Source organism: Symphodus melops, assembly GCF_947650265.1.
Source record: "Symphodus melops genome assembly, chromosome: 19".
Lineage (NCBI taxonomy): Eukaryota > Metazoa > Chordata > Actinopteri > Labriformes > Labridae > Symphodus > Symphodus melops.
In genome coordinates, this window is record NC_136709.1 from 9204269 (window position 1) to 9223376 (window position 19108).

Below are 19108 nucleotides of genomic sequence, written 5' to 3' on the forward strand. Positions count from 1 at the left end.
ACTAATAATACTATACAATGTTTCAAAGGTGTATTCCAAAATCACAAATAAATTATATCTCTGAAATGCTATGCTGGTTTTCAAAAGATGGAGGAAAAAGTAAACGTAAGAGTTTTTATTTGTACTGACAAACCCACCAAGAATGAGCACAACTACTCTGGACTCCAGAGCTTTTTTAGCCACTTTTTATGTCATTGTATTTGGTGACAATCTGTTACCTTACAATTTGTGTTCAGCTGAAGCACTGTGTTTTTTTATGCCAAAGTGTGAAACGTTCAAGTGCTAGACGATCCAAAAAAAAAAAAACAGCATACAAGACACAGTGTAGGAGGACAGTAAGACAGTTGCATAATTCTGAGCAATAATGGAGACTTGAATAGAAAAATAAACAAAGGCGTAACAAAACAGTAATGTCTAATATATACAATCAAAAGACGAAGAAAAACAAGAAATAGCAAGAGAGGAAAAGACGATAGCGAGATGAGAGAGGGGGAAAAGGTAAGCATTATTCAGTGGTCTGAGAGGGAGAAGGGAGGTGTGTGAATATTCCTCCATGAATATATTGATGTGTGAAATGTGAGGGTTCGAGTAGTGCTTAGGTAAGGTGTTGTGGTAAGGGTTTTAAGGTCAGGGCTCCACTGCCTGTGATATGGGTGGAAAAGGGGCTGAGGAGCTTTGATCAAATCATATTTTGAATTTTTCCTGACCGGGACTTGCTATTTTCATGACCCAACCACTCCAAGGTTACTAGACCACTGCTACTACCATTACTTTAAACAACATGTTTTTTTAGTTACCAGAGAACAAAAGACAAAAATAAGTTGCAGCAGCATATGAGATTCTAAAAACGTCTTGTTACCCAAGACGTTTGTGGCTTAACAGAGAGTGACTACTAGACTTACTGTATCAGGCAGCTAGTTACACAACTCAGAACAAATTCCAGTCTTGTATTCTGTCTGACTCATCAGTAACCTGCAGCTATTTGTTACCGTATTTGTTTTTTGTATTTTATTTAAGTGATTATGTAAGAATTTTGTTTTTACAGGTTCCTGTGCTCCCTCACAGCCGTTTGAAATAATTTATCATTACATTGACTATCTACCCTCCCCATGCTATCCAGGTGCCCCAGGATGACTGGGGGGGCTACCCAGGCGATGGGAAGGATGATGAGATCCCATGTCGTCGCATGCGAAGCAGCAGCTATGTTAAAGCCATGGGAGATGAGGAGAGTGGAGAGTCGGACTCCAGCCCCAAGACATCTCCTCAGAAATCAATGCGGCCTGACGCCCTGGTCAAGGCCATCATCAGACCCAGGGAACTGCTGGACTCTCAGAGGTAGCACAAGTCAACATTTTAAAATGCAAAGTGCTCTTAGTTTATATTTATTTCACACATGTCAATTTATTACACTGTCCTTTAAAGTCAGATGCTACAAAATGAACAAAGTCTACTTCGCAATTCTCTGTCTTATGCTTTGTTGCGAAATCTTGAAGTTACCACATGTCACCACGTGGACATTTGTTATAAAATCATCCTAAAAAAACCTGTTTAGAATTCAAATCAAAAGCTATGCAGTCTATACATTACTTTAAACACTCGCTAGTCCCCTGCGTGGAATATCCCTGGGATCAATCCTGTGGAGTATGAGATTTTTTAAGCAACCACTGAGGGGTTGTTTTTGACCAAAAGTTCCTTTTGTGATTACACAAAGTACAACTACCTTGATGCAAGGGTGTTTTATAATTGTTTAGTATCTATTGTTATGAACACTCTCATTCAGTTATTTATTTTCATACCACATTCCATTTAGAAGTGGTGGAAGTGCATGCTGGGCTTCACCCCATACATTTGCTAGATTTTATAAATTGGATGTCACAGCGTCAACCGTGGCACATTCAGTCCTCTGTTGGGTTTCTTCTTCGGGCACGGTTCCCTTTGTGAGAAGGGCCACTGGAGACAGTTGTCTTCATATCAGGCCTGTCTGGCAATGCGGGAGTCAGTATTTTCCCCATAATGAGACACGAAACGCATGCTATGAAAGAGAACTTTAGGTTATTTACATAACCCTGGTTCTCTGAGTAGCATGAGTGAGCATCTCACCAGACCACCCTCCTTGCTATGGAAGCGAGGAAGAGGTGAGCTTGTTTGAATGATGGCTGACACTATGCTTGCCTATTATATAGGAGGAGGGTCCCCTTCCCTCCATTCATAGACGTCGAGGCAGAGAAAATTCCTCAAACAATTTCTGTAATCGAATTACTTGAGTTACTCGATGAATCGTTTCAGCTCTAGTTTGGATTGATCGGCAGCAGAATGCAGGTCTTATAAGAGGACTACATGATGATACAAGCTGAAGGCAAAGTCACAGAAAATGAAACACAAGCAGCAATGTCATGCAGAGATACAAGGAGATGATATCGGCATAAACAAATCCCTCAAAGCTATGAAGTAGGGTTGTTTTATCACTAACATTAATACAGAGATCAACCTTTTTTAGCATTAATGTGTGCCCATTATGATAGTGTACAGTGACGTAACACTGAAGGGGTTATTAAAAAAATGTTTTAGGTCAGGAATTAGTTCCCTTTTCATTTATTGCTTGTTGTATGTCGTGATAACTGTATGTTTTATCTTTGTGATCTGTAAGACCCTCATCCTCTCACCTCACTTTGTACACCCCATTTACAGCCCACATCACCTAAAGGTGTTATTATAGCACCAAAAGTTGTCATCAGGTATTATCTGATTCGTGCATCCTCAGAGTTTATTAAGGCTAAGCTTTTCTGTTATTTCCATCTGTTTTAAAAAAAATTCTCAACATGTGACACTTTTTAAAGTACTTCCCTCTTATTTTAATCCTTATTGTGATCTTTTATTTTATTGTTATAGTACTTCTTCTTGACATTATGCTTGGCAGATCCCTCTTTTTAGAGTACTTTTTTGAAAGGTGATATGAAGAGAAAGATAATCAAAACCTGTTATAATGAGAGACCAGTAATTACTGCCTAGATTTAGACTATTTTTAGACTCTATTTTAGGGTGCATTCACACCTGAGCTTGTTTGTCTGTTTGAAACTAGCCACATGATGCAATTTTTTTTAACTTTCGGGTCATAGTGAAGCATTAGCATTGATGTCAGTAGCCACTGATCGGAGCTATAGCCCCAACAAGACGGTACACAACATTTGAGAATGAAATGTGCAACAATGTTGCAGCTTCTCCCCTGAATGCACCAGGTCCACCCAACTTTATACGTGAAAACGACCTCGATGTGATAATTTAAAAAAAGATCCCAGACATGCTGTTCCAAAACACAATATTTATCTGTCTCTTTCTCTTTCTCTGCTTTGTGAGCAGTGTGCCTTTACAAACCAAGGCTTCAGTTCAGTGTGGAGGTTTACTTTCAAGAATATCATTAGGTCATATCCAGTTTCAGTCTGTCCCGGTATTTTTCATTTCTTCATGAGAAATATGTTTTATCAACTTATGATGGAGATAAATAACCACTATAGAATGTTAAGGTTAGGCGCAGCAGGATTTGACACAGCTGCCTTATGGTCATTGTGTAGGCAGAACAGCCCAGAGGCAACTGGGATGCAGTCTAAAGTTAAGTTCTTTATCAATTAGCCAGTGGAAGAAAATGATGCTGGTTCAAACGAATTTGGCTTCACGAACCTCGTCTTAATTCTTTTAATGTTGAAAGTATCCCAGTAGCTGTGTGAATATCACATCACATAAGCCAAGGTTATTTCTACAGTTGTATGAAGAATTAATTGGAAAATTCCCCAGTATAAGAAAACTGTGTACTTTTTCCAGAAATAGTTTCCCGTAGGTGTCATGCCAATAAAGGAAATGTAGTTTATACAACCCAGGCCAAACTGGCTAAAAGCTTGTTCAGGCCTAAATCCAACAAAGTTGCATACTTCATTGCTGCTCAATTAAAAAAGATTAAACACTGAGATAATAGTTTGACTGGTAGTAGATATAGAATATCATTAAGATAAAGGCATGCTTATAAATGGGATATGTTACTTCTGATTTTCTCACAACATAGCAACCACTGCCATCAGTGTATGAATGGGTAAAAGCACCTTAAGTTAACTAAAGTCCATTTACTTTTTAAATCAAAATATAAAATGCCAAAGTAGAAACTTACTTTCATGATTTTATTGCTAGACAAACATATTGGCCTGATATGCTGTTACTCAGGTTTGCAATGTTGGTTCAGTTTGTGAGTGTAGTATCTGTCATTTGTCCTCCATGCAGAGTATTAAACTCAGAGAGGGTTTGCCTGGCTGTTGTGAATATACCTTCAAAGACCTTTTGCAACTTTTGCATAAATCATGCTGTGTCTGTTTTGCTTTCAGTACGCACTAGCCTAAAAGCCCATAATCAGACAAAAAATGTAAAAGACAACTTTGTTTTTGACCTGACAGTTTCCCTTGATAGACATATAGCAGCAGAATGCGATGTCAGACAGTGATACACTGTGACTAATGCTGATGATTCCCTCACCTTTGTTGTCATTTCATCAGCTCACTCTTCCTGTTGCGTATCCAGGGCTCATTGCCATTCCACACAGGTTTTGAAATAGCTCCTCTCTTGTGCAAAATGTTCTTCCTTGAAAGCCAATAAAAAAACGCAGGAGGCAATACAAACAAAAAGTCTACAAAGTCTGAAAACGGGTAATACGTATTCACTAACAGAAGTGATGAATTATATTTTTAGAAAGGTTACTGATGTATCATTAAATAACAAAAGAAAGAACAAGGACGACACAGTAATTCAGCTTTTACAATCATGGGCCACAAGAATGGGCCGTGTATGTTTATAAAAAATGATGAATGGACTTCAGCTTGTAGAGTACTTTTTTAGACTACCATTAACTCAAAGTACCTTACACACCGCAGGACACACCTACCCATTCACACACTGATGTCAGAGACTGCTTAGTATGGTGTCCATCAGAATTAACTCATACATTCATACACATTAACACTCTGCAGACGAAGCAGCGGGAGCAACTTGGCTGCAAGAGCTGTGGAACAAGCCCCAAATCCTTTAGATGATTGACAACCTACTCGACTAACTGAGCCTATTAAAAAAATATTTTATATTTCCAGATGATATGTGATGATACGTCAAAGAAGATGTGGTCATTTGGACATTTAAGCCGTCTTTCTTCCAAAGTATGACAGAATGTGTAAGGCAGGAGGAATTTTACTTGAAGATCTTGCAAAGCTTCCCCTGACTATTCATTTTGAATAGTTGTAAACAGTGAATGATTTATGAGGATGCAACAGCAGGGAGGGCTATCACTTTCAGTTATTGTACTCTGAGGGCCCTCTGAATAATAGCGCTCTCAGTGCCTAAACCGACAGTTTGCTGGTTCTGCTGAAAGGAAAATATTGACCAGCATGGATCAGGCTTTGTGGCCGGAATTTGAGTCAATCGACAGCAGGACCAGCAGCAGCAGCATTATTGTTATTTAGGGTGTCATTACTGAAGACTCCTGATGGACCCTGAAACATGAATAAGAGTGTCTTAATTTGGTACATGTCCTCCTATATCTACAATAAATCTAGTGTTCCATCTTACGTTCTATATCTTCTACATCCTCTACAACAAAGGGGGTAATGTCAATACATAAGTATTACCTTAGTCCATAAATTGCTTCAAAGACTGTACTAGCAATGGGCATTGACTCTTCGTGCATGACTTCTCTCTAGATACTCCAGCTTCCTCCCACAGACCACAGACATGCTCGTTATTTAAATTGGTGACTCTAAAATTGCCCGTAGGTCTGAATATGATTGTGGCTAGTTGTCTGTCTCTGTTTGTCAACCCTGTGATTGACTGGCTCCCAATCCAGGGTGTAACCCGCCTCTAGTCCAAGGACAGCTGAGAAAAGCTCCAGCCCCCCGCAGTCCCAAATGGAAAATAGCAATAGATAATTGATAGATGGATGGATGAAAGGGTTTTTGAGCTTTCAAATGGAGCAAGCATGCTTCTTTACAGTAGACACATTTAGGGCCACTCTCCTTTAAAGCATTACTCTTCTTGAATATTGAACATTGCAACTGACTTTTAGTGCAAATGCTAATTATTGTTCCCCTAACACCTGGATTATTCAGAGACTGTTTTGACTATTCTCTAATGGAAAATGCTTTTGGTGTCATCTACACCTGCCAGAAATAGGACTGAATTTCTTACACTTACAATGAGACATAATTATTTAATCACAGTTAAATTTATGCCAGCTGATAATTAAAGAAAATCTCATATTTAGAATATTAAAACGAAAGTTGTTTTTTTTTTAACATCTAAAGCCAGTTTAGTGTAAATGTGTTTAAGCTTTTACGAAAAGTAACAGGTCCTTAGTTGCACACTCACTCATTCAATTGAATAATTTGTACACAAGCTCTTGACAGTTAATAAACCTGCTGCATAAATTATTTGATTTAAAATGCTGATGAGTTGTAAAACATCTTCGTCTTAAGAGCATCCCATGAATAGAAAATGAGGGGCTGTGGGATTGATCTTGGTTGTATACCACACACACAAACAACATTTAAAAGCAATAGAGAGACGGTAGACATGCAGGAGGAGAGTAAAGTTGTAAGAAATAATGTTCTAACCTTGAGCCCTGAAAAACCTTAAAGCTGCCATTTGGATACATCACCCATTTACTACTTAAGGAAATCTAAACAAATATATCACAGTGCTTTTTTATCATGCTTAATGGAGCTGAGTTGTATAGGACACTATGTTGAGCTTCTTTTGGCTTCTTCATGTAGCTCCGTGACTGACAGACTACTTTTTTGCTGAAACAACTGCAACACAAATGTGTGGATTCAATATGGACAGCATGTAGACAATATAGAGAGTAAGACAACCACCATTCCAAGTTTTACTTAGTGTTGTAGCAGCTATACAAACTATTTCATTGTGATACACCAAGGAATTCCAATTAAACAGCAGCAAACAATGGTTATATTTGGTTTTGTTGTCAGTCTGTTCCATAGCAACACTTTAATTGATTGTCCATCATATGGTTCAAGTAATTCAGAGGGCATCATTCAGTCCCAGTTACATTGAAGATGTTTCCAGCACAATTTTATGCATGCCTTCTATTTAATTGTCTGCAGGGGACCAAGTCATTCATTCAAACTTTTTTATTCTTGCCACCATTATGCTGTCGTCCATATCTGATGCTATTAGGTCCACATAAAAGAGGCATCATTGACGTGAGTGCTACCTGACATGAGAGATCTCACGCTATTATGGTTCATTGGGCTTGCTGAAATGGAATTAGATTGGATTCAAGACAGACGGGTTGTAGGTCAGATTTTCACTGCTCTTGTAGCAATTTGATGTTCTGCACTGGGAATCAGATGGGCCAAACACAAATCTGACAGCAGCCATTCCCTAAAGCAAATCATGTTAAAGTGAGAACAGGTTGTTAGGTTTTTGTCACCTCCTTCCATATTTCCCTCATTCAAACCTTCTGTCTCTCTCACAGAGGACAGGGTCGCCTCTTTGTTCATCTCACCGATAAAAATTACATCACAATCATGAGCCCACTGAGCTGGAACAGCCCTTGTACTAGAAGAAAAGTTACGTGAAAATGATTGTTTTAATTAACATTCATTAAGCACCCTCCACTCTCCATACCCGCCTCTCCTATAGCTTCATCCCAGTGTCCTATATGTCCTAAAGATGCTTAGCCAGTAGCCGTGATAAAAAAAGATCAGCTTTTTGGTGCCATAGTCAGACCTTCTGAAGATGTTTAACTTGTGCATTAATGGTGATAGGAAGTGAAGCAAGTTTCATTGTTAGCCATTAGTCATATTGATAATGTCACAAGGTTCATCAGTAATCATATGTCACATCTGATAGTATTTGGTTCTAACACATGCATAGAAGGTTGTGATAAACATTGATCTCAGACAACTGTTCTTTCTTTAAATGACTTTTGACCAATGTCTCTTTACCAAAAGCCAATTAATCTCAAACATTTTCAGCAGTTACTATAATAACTCACATTTATTTGCACATTAGGTTAGCTTCTTGAGGCAACATAATTAATCAAAGTTAACACTGGCAAAGCATTCAATAATTTCTGATTCAACACGGTGTAATTACTCATTCAGATTGCATTGGGTTTGAGCCTTTTTCATCAGATTCCAAGGTCAAAGCAGATTTCCAATATACTGACTCGTGGCATTTTGAGATGTGTCATGCAAAGCAAGCCTACTTCTTATTGGCAAGGCTAGTTTCTGCACGCTTTTTTCCTTCGCAAAACTGGATAATGTTTGTCTCCTGAAGTGTTAACTGTATGTGGCTCTTGATCTTTTGACATATTGCTGGGATAAACATGCAATATACCATAATACAAGATTTCCAATTAAATATAACACTTCAATTGAAAGACTATTTTACCAGTCATAGTGTGTATGATAATGACACACTCATTGCTAATCGTACTAAACACGCTGACTTTTATTTACAGTTTATTTCCCTCTTCAGGCTTTTCTTTCCATGAAAGGATTAACTCCTCAGGTTTTCATCCATCTCATTCCCATTGGGAATGTCATAATTCCATAGAGTTTTACAGTGCATTTATCCAGATTCCGGACTCGCAAACAGCAAAAGTTTGAAAATGACCTCATGCCCTCGATTGGAATTTTCTTTATCCTGACTGTACATTTAACATTCTTGCAAAATCTTCTCTTGCAGCAATCTTGCTTCAGAATGATTCACCATCTATCTTCTTTCTTTGTGCACTGCTCAATCAGACGCCTGACTTTGAACCTTTCTTCGTGAAGAAATGGCACAAAACAGCTTTTGTTTAGGCTGGGCTTTGTTTTATCACAGAGAGTACTTTCACTGGAAATGTGAAAGCAGGAAGTGTGAGATATTCATCTTCCATTACCTTCATATTGGCCAATAATGGAAGTGCATTAGTACACATCAAAGACCAAAGAAGAAATGTGTTATGGCATGATTTGATTTAGGACAATGCAGTCTCAAAACCCCGCCCGGCTTATTATACTGTCGATAATAAACATCCTTACAGGCATGGATGGATGGCCTGTTAAAAACGTGGAATAACTGTTATCGCCCATGAAAGGATGTAAGCTATATTTTTTAAATGAATGCTTCATTTACATTTTCATTTGTTGACAGGTTTTGAGCATAATCATGACACATGACCTGCTTATTTATTCCTGTTTACATGATCATAACAATACCCACGTTTCTGATCATTTGTATATAATTGAAACTTGATTTCTGACCAATTGAGGAGATTGTGTTCTCTACCAACAAACGGATCAGGTGCTTAAATGCCACAGTATCATGGTATCATCCACATTCTGAAAACCAGGATATCATGTTAAATCCATATTGATCAGGATAGCTTATGAAGATGAACAGGCAGAAGCCTTAGAGCCAGATTTATTGTAAGACAGCCAGCTGCCACTAATAGACTTGCTGAATAAGTGGGTGTTAACAAAATATATAATACACTCCTCATTACATCACTTACATGTTTTATGAGATGTACCATGACGCAGCACATTTTTTTACCTCAACAAATTTTTCTGTACAGCTACAATAGTTCATTACCTGAAGGCCATGTTGGTCATTTTGTATCATCCTAATGTTTGCTGCACTTCATTATAAATCCCCAAGCAAACATTTAGTTCACCACAAATGCCACACAGAACCAGTTCCATCGGACTTCTGCCCAGTGAAGTCACAACCATCTAATTCCCACGTGTTGGACCCAGTAACTCTCTTTTCTTCTCTACCCACAGCTCTTACCGCCTGGATAAAATCAACAGTGACATGCGTAACTACATCACCAATTTTGCTGCAGACTTAAGGTGAATACAGGCTCTCCCCCTCCCCATACCTATCTGTCGCTGCCACATTGCAGTGGTCGGACATTTGGAGCCAGCTGGCTCGCTGCCCTGCTGACATACCCAATATAGACACCTCATACAGTAGAACAAACACTGAAGACCAGTCAATGCGAGTTCACCTGGGGCATTCTGCTCATGCTGGCAAAGCATGGAACAATGATGAACATGACATAGATGTGATTATATTCCCAGCAACATAATCCAAGCATAATGATAACTTACTTTCTTAAACAGTGTTAAAGGTTTCAAATTCATCACAATGAGAGATAAAACAAAATTCCAATACCTGTCTATTTATTCAAACACTTTGTTCAGACTAAATGGACACATGTTCTGTTGTAGGACGTCTTTGGATATTTTGAAGGTTGATATTACTTTGCAAAATAAACACAGCCTTGCTCCAGCAAAACAAGATGGATCGAGGGACTTTTAATCACACTGGCATTTTCCTCGCTGCCAAACATCAGAGTTTATCTCTATAAAAAGCGCAGAAACTGCTTACTCATTCCTGCCTGTCATTAGAAATAGACCTGGCGGAGGGAACCTTGCTTTGGAATTCTAAATGTGACTCACATACTTTTCTTAAAGCACCTTTCTTCTACTATGTTTTTGTATAGCTGTCTCTCCAGCAGATTTCATACCCAGGCTCTTTGTTGCACTGGCGGGAGCACATTTAATTGACCCAGTTGACCCTGGGATGCTCTCTGAAGTGCTTGCTCACTAACTAGCCTCTGATTTGCATTTCCCTCATTTCCAAGCATTGATTAGGTGTTTCAGCACTACATAAATCGATCTGCCTTTTTAAGGACACTGGTGAACACATAAATGGGAGATCCAATGTCATGACCAGTATCCCTCTCTCAAGTTCAGGTTGCCGAGAGGAGGCCCACTCCACTATCTCTTGATGTTTGTCACCATTTTATACATGTAGTAACTAACCAAACTGCTTGTTTGTTAGTTAATAATACCAAATGTAATTGCTTTATATTTCTAGTCGCCCAGCTAAACTAACTACCTGTATGCTATCCTTTTTCTCTCTCTGTTCAGTCAGAGCTACCACTTGCAAGCCGCCAGGGACATGCACCCAAGCATTGCCCTGGACCCCTCTACTAACTACAACTCTCCAAAGTTTCGCTCCAGGAACCAGAGCTATATGCGGGCTGTCAGCACCCTTAGTCAGGCTAGCTGTGTCAGCCAGGTGAGCCAGGTGAGTCTGTTACCCTTCAATTAGGTATTATTTTAAACTCACAAAGCTCTTTTATCCCTATTTTGACTCAAATGTATTTTAACTTACAGTTCTTTGTAAATTGTTTATGTGGGGAAGGCATATTGATTTGTTCAGAACCTTAAAAGCACAACCAATCCTACTTATTTCAAATTATCTTTTATTGTTTATCTTTTATTTTTGATATTGCCAATTTGTAGAACAGTTGTTATGATAAAAACATTTCTAATTGGTAATGTTTTATTACACACATCTGACACAGGAAACATATTCTTATCAACCACCAAACTCCTACAGCAACATTACTTTTACACAGTAAGACATAGCTTTGTTTAAATTTACTACCATTGTTTGATGTTTAGTCACCAATTTAGAGCTACCGCAGTTAAGTCAACCAGCCAAACATATTATCTCTTATTATGACAACGCAATTTTCATTCTACATTTAAATGTAAAATTATTTTATTTCAATATAAAACATTTTATTTGATTCCTCTTTTCTTTTGCTTATCAGAACATACTGCCACTTGGTTTTAGTGGCAAGCCTTCTTTTTATTGTAAAACAAATTGACAGAAAAATATGTACAATATAAATTGCCAGTTATTTTCTCCAGATAAACAAAGGCAAATCCTCACTTACCTATTAATGGTAAGTTCTTGCTGATGGCTTTCATTCTGTACAGGTGAGTGAATCAGAAGTAAACGGCCAGTTTGAATCAGTGTGTGAGTCAGTATTCAGTGAAGTGGAATCCCAGGCCATGGAAGCATTGGACCTGCCCGGCTGCTTCAGAACTCGGAGTCACAGCTACCTGCGAGCCATCCAGGCCGGCTACTCTCAAGACGATGACTGCATCCCCCCAATGGCCTCCACTGTCACCTCAACTATCAGAGCTACCACAGGTGAGGATTAGAGATGAAATTAATGTGCACCCTACAAGTTGTGACATCCTGGATATTAGTATTTTGCTTGTACTTACGAATTAAAAACAAAAACGTACATTAAATATTGACCTGTGTTAATGGATGATTACAGAAAAGTTAGTGCAAACTGGTTGTTCTGTCAAGCAGCTTCATAACTTTGCATGAATCACTTGTGTATGTTTCCATTGTTTTTGATGGACCTACGATTACCGTAGCTAGCTCTTGTGAGCTGCGCTAGTTCATCCTGCTGTATTCAAGATACAGTGCTTCATCTGCTCATCCCCTGGATGCAACAGAGAGTAAAGCTATGAACCCTATTGAAAATCACAAATAGCAATACAAATCATGTCAGACTAAGGACAAGACTGCTTTTCCTTGAACATTTTGGAAATCTGACGTGCTTTATCATGCCATTTGGCAACATCTGTGAATTTGCGGGCAGCTGTATTGCAAACTGGGAAAAATGGTGAAACAGCCATGAAGAAAGTATGCTGTGTTCGTTCGTAATCCTAATTCGTGCAAAAGTATAACAGTGTATGATATAACATTTCTTTGCTAACAGATTGTTTACTTCACATCAGTTATTTTGTGTCACTGCCGAGCTCATGGTTAAACACAAAGAGATCATATGACAGAGCACCACACTGTCACATCTCAAACTGAAAAATAGATTGTTTTAAGATGACAATAAATATATAAGTTAATGACGTGTCACACTGGTTAGACACATTGATCACATATGCAAATTGGGGGAATTAAATCTAAACCTATTCAGCTGACATATGCATTTATTTATGATACAGAGTTCTGATTACAAATTGTTAGCTGCTGGTGCTTTCAACAATTCCCATGATTGCTGGATTCACAGAGGAAATGAGATGTCCTTGTACGGATGAAGAATGTGGGAAGAAAAGAAGAAAAAGTTCCACGGACAAGAAGTATGACAGGATTCCACCTTTTCCCACTGCAGTTTCAAGAACTAACAACATCACTTGTTCTATAATAGGGAGGGTTAGAGGTGTGGCCATCTGGAGATGTGCTTATGATCAATTCTTCATACCTTGAAATGTTTGCTTACACTGCTTTCTCAGTCAACTTGAATATCTTTGCATTTTCCTGGTATAGAGTTTGGTACATGATAGATTTGACATGGGGCAATCAATGCTTTGAATATTTCTGTCAAACATGATCTCAAAATTTTCAATAGGGTTCATACTGTACTTCCTGATTGATAGGAAATGGTTTGGAAGCTTCGCTCATCTTTGCCTCTTTTCATTGCACAAAGTACATGTTTCTTTTCTTCTCTAAAACAGAAGAGCATGCAAGGATTGTTTTTTACACCTCATTTATTTCAAATAGTGTTCATTTTCTGTGTTGTGTTCTTGGAGACATAAGTGTCAGCTTTGTGCATTGAAAAGATGTCAAGGATGCATGCTACAAATTAAGGTCGAGAAGGCAGTGTAAACCATAAACCGAAATGAGTCAAAATGGGTGGTCCATCTCAGTGAAACAATGGTGTTAATGTTTAATACTATAGACTAAGAAATCTGGACTATAAATTGTAAAATACAGTACCTATCAAGTAAAAACAGATTCGTTAATTTGGGACAATAATGGCAAGGGTAGCAATTAGTCATTGTAAGATTTCCAATTTCTTATTTTGACTCATGGCATTCAGTGCATGATTTAATGTTACTGCTTTATGGCAATGAAAAGCACATTTTCTCCAGCTGCTCACACCTGTGGCCAAATTACAGATACATATTTACATTTGTCTTCCAGATAGAAATTATGTGCAGGAAGATTGTTTACCCACTCGAGCCAGTATACATGAGGAATTGGCAGACACATCCCCTTTGGCTCATGATGATCTAGGATGCCCCATCAGAAGAGACAGGATTTACCAACAAGATAAAATGGGAGCTAAGGCCAAACCTTTGCCTGGCCCACCTGTTTCTCCAAGTCTCTTCAGATCCCCTAGATCCAGTGCCCCAGAGCGGCCATCACCAAAAGCGATCCAGGCCAGTATCAAAGAGTCAGCTACCTTGGCTGCAGCTATCAGCATGCAATGGAAGGAAGAGGTCTCAGCCATGCGTAGAGAGCTGTCTGAACTAAGGAGGGACCTCTGTAAAGAGCTCCGTGCATTTAACAGCAATTTCAACACTTTCACGCAGCATTATAATACATGGTCTCCCCAAGGGGGAAACATTGCTGCTGGAGCTGAGATTGGTTTAGGCGCAGGGATTCGAACAGGAGCAGGGACAGGACCAAGAGCAGGGCTAGGGGCAGGAGGAATTGGAACTTCTACAGCAGAAAGGAGCACTGGGGCTGCAAGAGAAAAGAAACCGCAGGTATCAAAAGTGTCTGTGGGGACCCAGGCAAGAAGCAAGGTCCTGGTCCGACAAAGCACTGCAGATGCGGCTGTCAATTGTCCAGAAGAAGAGGAAAAGAAAGGTGCCCGCCACAAACTTCCAAAACAGCTATCCATGGACCCAAGCATTCTTGCCAGTCCACAGTCAATGTACGTGGAGAGTGCCATACCACTTTCTTTGGATCCAATACTTCCAAGCTCTGTTAGAGCATGCCAACCAGAGCCTTTGGACTTAACTCATTTTCCCTTTAGAGCTAAAACAGAACCAGAATCTGAGGTACCAATCAATGCAACTATGAGTTTACCTGAAAAAGTGACTAACGAGATGGTTAAATCTCATAATGCAGTGCCTATTTCCTCAGAAGCAACCCTTGAGAACTCTAAGAATTCAAAAACAGTGAAAGGAGAAGTGCAAATAAATGTAAACACAGCTGATTGGTCTCTTTCAGACACTGAACAATCTCATCTAGATGATATAGAATCCAAAGATCCTAAGCAAATTGAAAGAGATAAGATACAGCTACCATATCCTGTTCCTGTAGTCACAGTGTCTCCACCAGATGAACATGACTATGGTGTCATGTCAGAGCCAGAGTCTCCAGATCCTGTCACTGTAGTCAAGCCACATCCATTGTCTCAAGAACCCAGCCCTGTGTCCTATTCAGTTTTGGAAAATACAAAACCCGTAGACTCCAAAGATTTAGAAAAAAAACTATCAGACCTGACTCAGGCATCATCATTTGACCCCATTAGCCCATCCTCAGTCTGTGAATTGCCCATACTGTGTCTTGATACTGTTCAATCTTCTGATGTAGAATCTGTCATTGGGTGTCCTTCTATCGTGATATCAGAGTACCTTGAGACAGACTCTCCTGCAAGTCCAACTGATATTGACACAAATCCACATCCCATCGTCACCCTTCCAGATTATCCCATTGAGCCTCCCCATGAACAAACAGCATCAATCGTAACCTTAACTTCCAGCTCACAAGAAACTCAACCCCATATTGAGCCAGAGTCTCAAGACTCAGACTGGCCACCGCTTCCTGAACCACTTGATACCACCCCAATATACCATGCTGATCTGGTTCACTTTGACTTAGTCATGCTGACCTCTCTTGATCAAGATGATCTTGACTCAGTCTTTATGGACCCTGAACCAGAGCCATTTGATCTGAGTATTGACTCTCCATCCAACACAGAGGATTTAGATCCATCTATCCACCAATTCGACTGTTCAACCTCACCTCTATCCACCGTTGACAGCAACACGCTCTGCTCCTTGGATCTTTTGCAGTCAACTGAATATGCCTGTTTGGATCCAGCGATAGAGTATCGCTTGGCTCACATGCCGAGGGAAGTCACTTCAGATTTACATGGAGTCAGACTACCACTGGTCACAGTGACAATTTCCCCTCCAAGTTCAGTTTCTCCTGATACATCTTTCGAAATAGACTCTGTACCAACAAGTCCAGCTCCAGACACAGATCAATCAACACCAGATCTTGAAGACATACCCTCAGTGGATCAGTCACAAATTCAACTAGATGGTGCATTGGTAGAAACAATGGAGTGCATGACCGTATCCCAGGGGGAACTTGTAAAAGAAGAGATAGCAAGCAGTCCAGAGAGGTCCTCAAGTGATCAAGCATTTCTGTGGAACAGATGGCAGAGGAAGACCAAGAGACGAGAATCAATGCACAGAAGTGCCAGTGTGGAACTCTGGAGTGGGAGATACGAGTACAACAGTGCAGAAATCACATATGTGTCTCTCACTCTGTGACCTTATACCTCATTCTCAGTAGACAAAATGTAGCTAGAAGTGAATGTATAGTTCATTATCTGTAGCTGCCCATGAAATGTAGAGTAAAGTTCAGACATAAATGTTACACAATCATTGGCATTCAAAGCTGGTAGCAGCAAAAACAATCTCCCAAGGATTCAGTTGTACTGCACGATGTGTTATACTCCAGGGGGTGACCAATTAAATGAACTGAACATTTGCTAAAAACAGTATGTACCTTTTTTAAGCTCTTGTCAGCACTGATGTGAATTATCTTCCAGGACAGTACTAATACTTTATGGTTACCTTTTTTTAATTGGTGGACACATCAGTAATGAATGTTCTTGTACAGTCAGTGTGTTACATCGAAGACTTTACAGATCAATTTTTAAAGAGACTCTCTGGAGCTCTTTAAAAGACTATGGACAACATGGCCTTATGCATACTAGGTCAAGACAATCCATGAATTGCTGATGGAAATCTTTCTTTCTTTGATTTTTTTTCCTACTATATTTGTTACTCTGGAGACGAGTGAAGTTTTTCTCGACAGTTATCATATAACTAAAAGGACATAATGTTTACTATGTGAGCTATAGATGGACTCTTTGAATCAGAAGTTAGTTATGCTGTGAAATAATATTTGAAAAGTTTTGAATGGAGCTGGAACACTCTACTTTTATTTTTTGGGGGAAATAGCACATCCTTCAAATTAAATCTGATGAAATTCCAGGACAGTGATAAAATGTAGCCACTATTTTCCACAACCCTATGTTACCTACATACATCCAAGTACACCTTACAGCATACATGACATTAACACACATCTTTGCTGGACAAAAGATAATGTGAAAAAATAAGCATACAGACTATAGTATCAACAGGCCTCCTTGAAAGATGATTATGTATTTTTACTGTAAGATACGATCTTCATGCTCAGGAAACAAAGACTGAGAATGTATCACAACTGGGAATGAAGTGTTATGTGATGTTTAACGGTGTTCCTTTTTAAAAGGAGGTGTGTATCATGGCTTATTTTAATGTGTGACATTCAATGATGACTGAATAGTGTTGTAGTGTTGCATGAAAGATGGCCTAAATATTTTTTGTTTGTTTCATATACAGTGCCTCATTATACATATTCAATTCTTATCATGGTTTTGTTTCAATATAAGGCGTAATGGGAAATGTCTACGTATCCCTGAAGATGCTGAATTCTGTTACATGCAATGAACTGCTAACTAGCCAGGCAAATCACAAGATACATCTGTGCTAACTATCAAATTAATGGGCTTTATATAGAGTTGCCCACTCATGTCTGTGCTCTAATAAAGTGTTCTGGAATAAAAAAAAAAAAACATCATAGCTGAACATCAATGAGCCGCCAGAAAAGGATTTTTTCCTGCGTTGATGGAATTGTGACTGTGCAGAGCACTTTATGGAAGTTTACTAAATTGACTGAATTGAAACGTTTTTGAAAGGGATGGAAAGTTAATTAGGTTGTATTGTACTTATTTTACTCATTTCAAGGCAATAGAATAAACTTTTTCTTTTTTGCAAAATTATAATGTAAATTGTAACCTGCACAGCAGTGTTGTTATTTATATTCATGAGAAATAATCAGAAAATAAACAGCTTCAGGATTCCATCATGTTGAAATGTCTGCATACCTGAACATGGATTTTGCAGAGAAATTAGACAAACCTGACAGTCTATTGAACAAGGTTTCCAATTATATTCAGCAAAAACTGTACATGAAAGCTTAGTACCTCAGAGGCATGCAGGACTAGTCGAATGCTTCTCTTTAGTTGACATGATTGAATTGTTTGCTTTCTGTATAGCTCTGTTTGTAGTCGTTTATAACCTGTGCAGAGACACTCTTAAGTAACAGGACTAAACAACAGCAAATATCATCATCAATAAATCAGGTACACATAGCTATCATGGGACAATATGAATGGGGTTACATTTCATTATGTTTGCCATGGAATCTAGATTTCTTTTCATCACAATCGAGAAGGAAAAATCCAATATTTTCCATTTATCTCTAAATAAAAGCATATCTTCTGCATTAAAACCATGCTCTAATGAAGACTGGACAGTAGCTATTAAGAGCATAAACTAAATAGGATTCTTTGTTAGATAACTATTATGTCAGAAGTCTCATTGGCTGTTTGAAATCAAGCTCATTTTTGCTGCAGTCACTGCTAGCCATTTGAAAACAATATCGTCTTTGGAGGGTGTAGCAGTTTCAGGTCAGTGGTTAAACTACCAGATGATGGATGTTAGGGGGGGGGGGATTATTATTGGGATATTAACAGTATTAATGCTGTTAAATAAAGACATCCTCTATCAAAATTGACTACGTCACATTCTCATGGTGCTCTTGAAACACTTGGCTGGTTTTGCTTATTCAATGGTATTTTAGAGAAATCTTTTAGGCTGCATTCTCACTGCAAGCCTTAAATGTCACATACTGTATTATGTGTCTGTAGACTGCCCCCAGCTAGGTGTTTGTTCTGCCCTCTAAGTTTGCCTTCACACGGTAAGCAATAGGGCATGGAGCAAGAAAGCCCAAGCCCTTTCAGAGTGGCGTGGTCAGACACAGCTGACTAGCATTTAAAGCCACAGATACAGAAACAAACTGTGAGCAGGGCTGAAATAGAGCAGTTTATAGGCATGATCAAAGACAGGATCGGAGTGGATTTTTGGCTAGAAACTTTACTCTTACAGATCTCTTAGACAATTTTAAACTTGTTGAAAAGGATTGTAACGTGACCTTTAATGTTCAATTCAGATTCAGATTTTGCTTCGATAGGATTCTTTTTGTTTGGCTGTTCACATTTCTTTTTAAATGTTGCCTGTATCAGGAGCAGGTGGTA

At 38.9% G+C, this 19108-nt stretch overlaps 1 protein-coding gene across 4 annotated transcripts in view; it reads left to right on the top strand.

The window, feature by feature from the left end:
- dlgap2a (discs, large homolog-associated protein 2a) overlaps positions 1-19108 on the top strand; it is a 181599-nt gene that overhangs the window by 138481 nt on the left and 24010 nt on the right. For 3 of the 4 annotated variants that reach the window (XM_079369039.1, XM_079369040.1, XM_079369041.1), the window contains 5 exons: positions 1121-1335; positions 9822-9890; positions 10977-11136; positions 11838-12054; positions 13858-17760. In XM_079369039.1, coding sequence (XP_079225165.1) covers positions 1121-1335; positions 9822-9890; positions 10977-11136; positions 11838-12054; positions 13858-16229 — 3033 coding nt within the window. In that variant the 3' untranslated portion in view covers positions 16230-17760. Of the gene's footprint in view, positions 1-1120; positions 1336-9821; positions 9891-10976; positions 11137-11837; positions 12055-13857; positions 17761-19108 lie in introns of those variants that run through there. The other variant, XM_079369042.1, reaches the window with a different exon arrangement.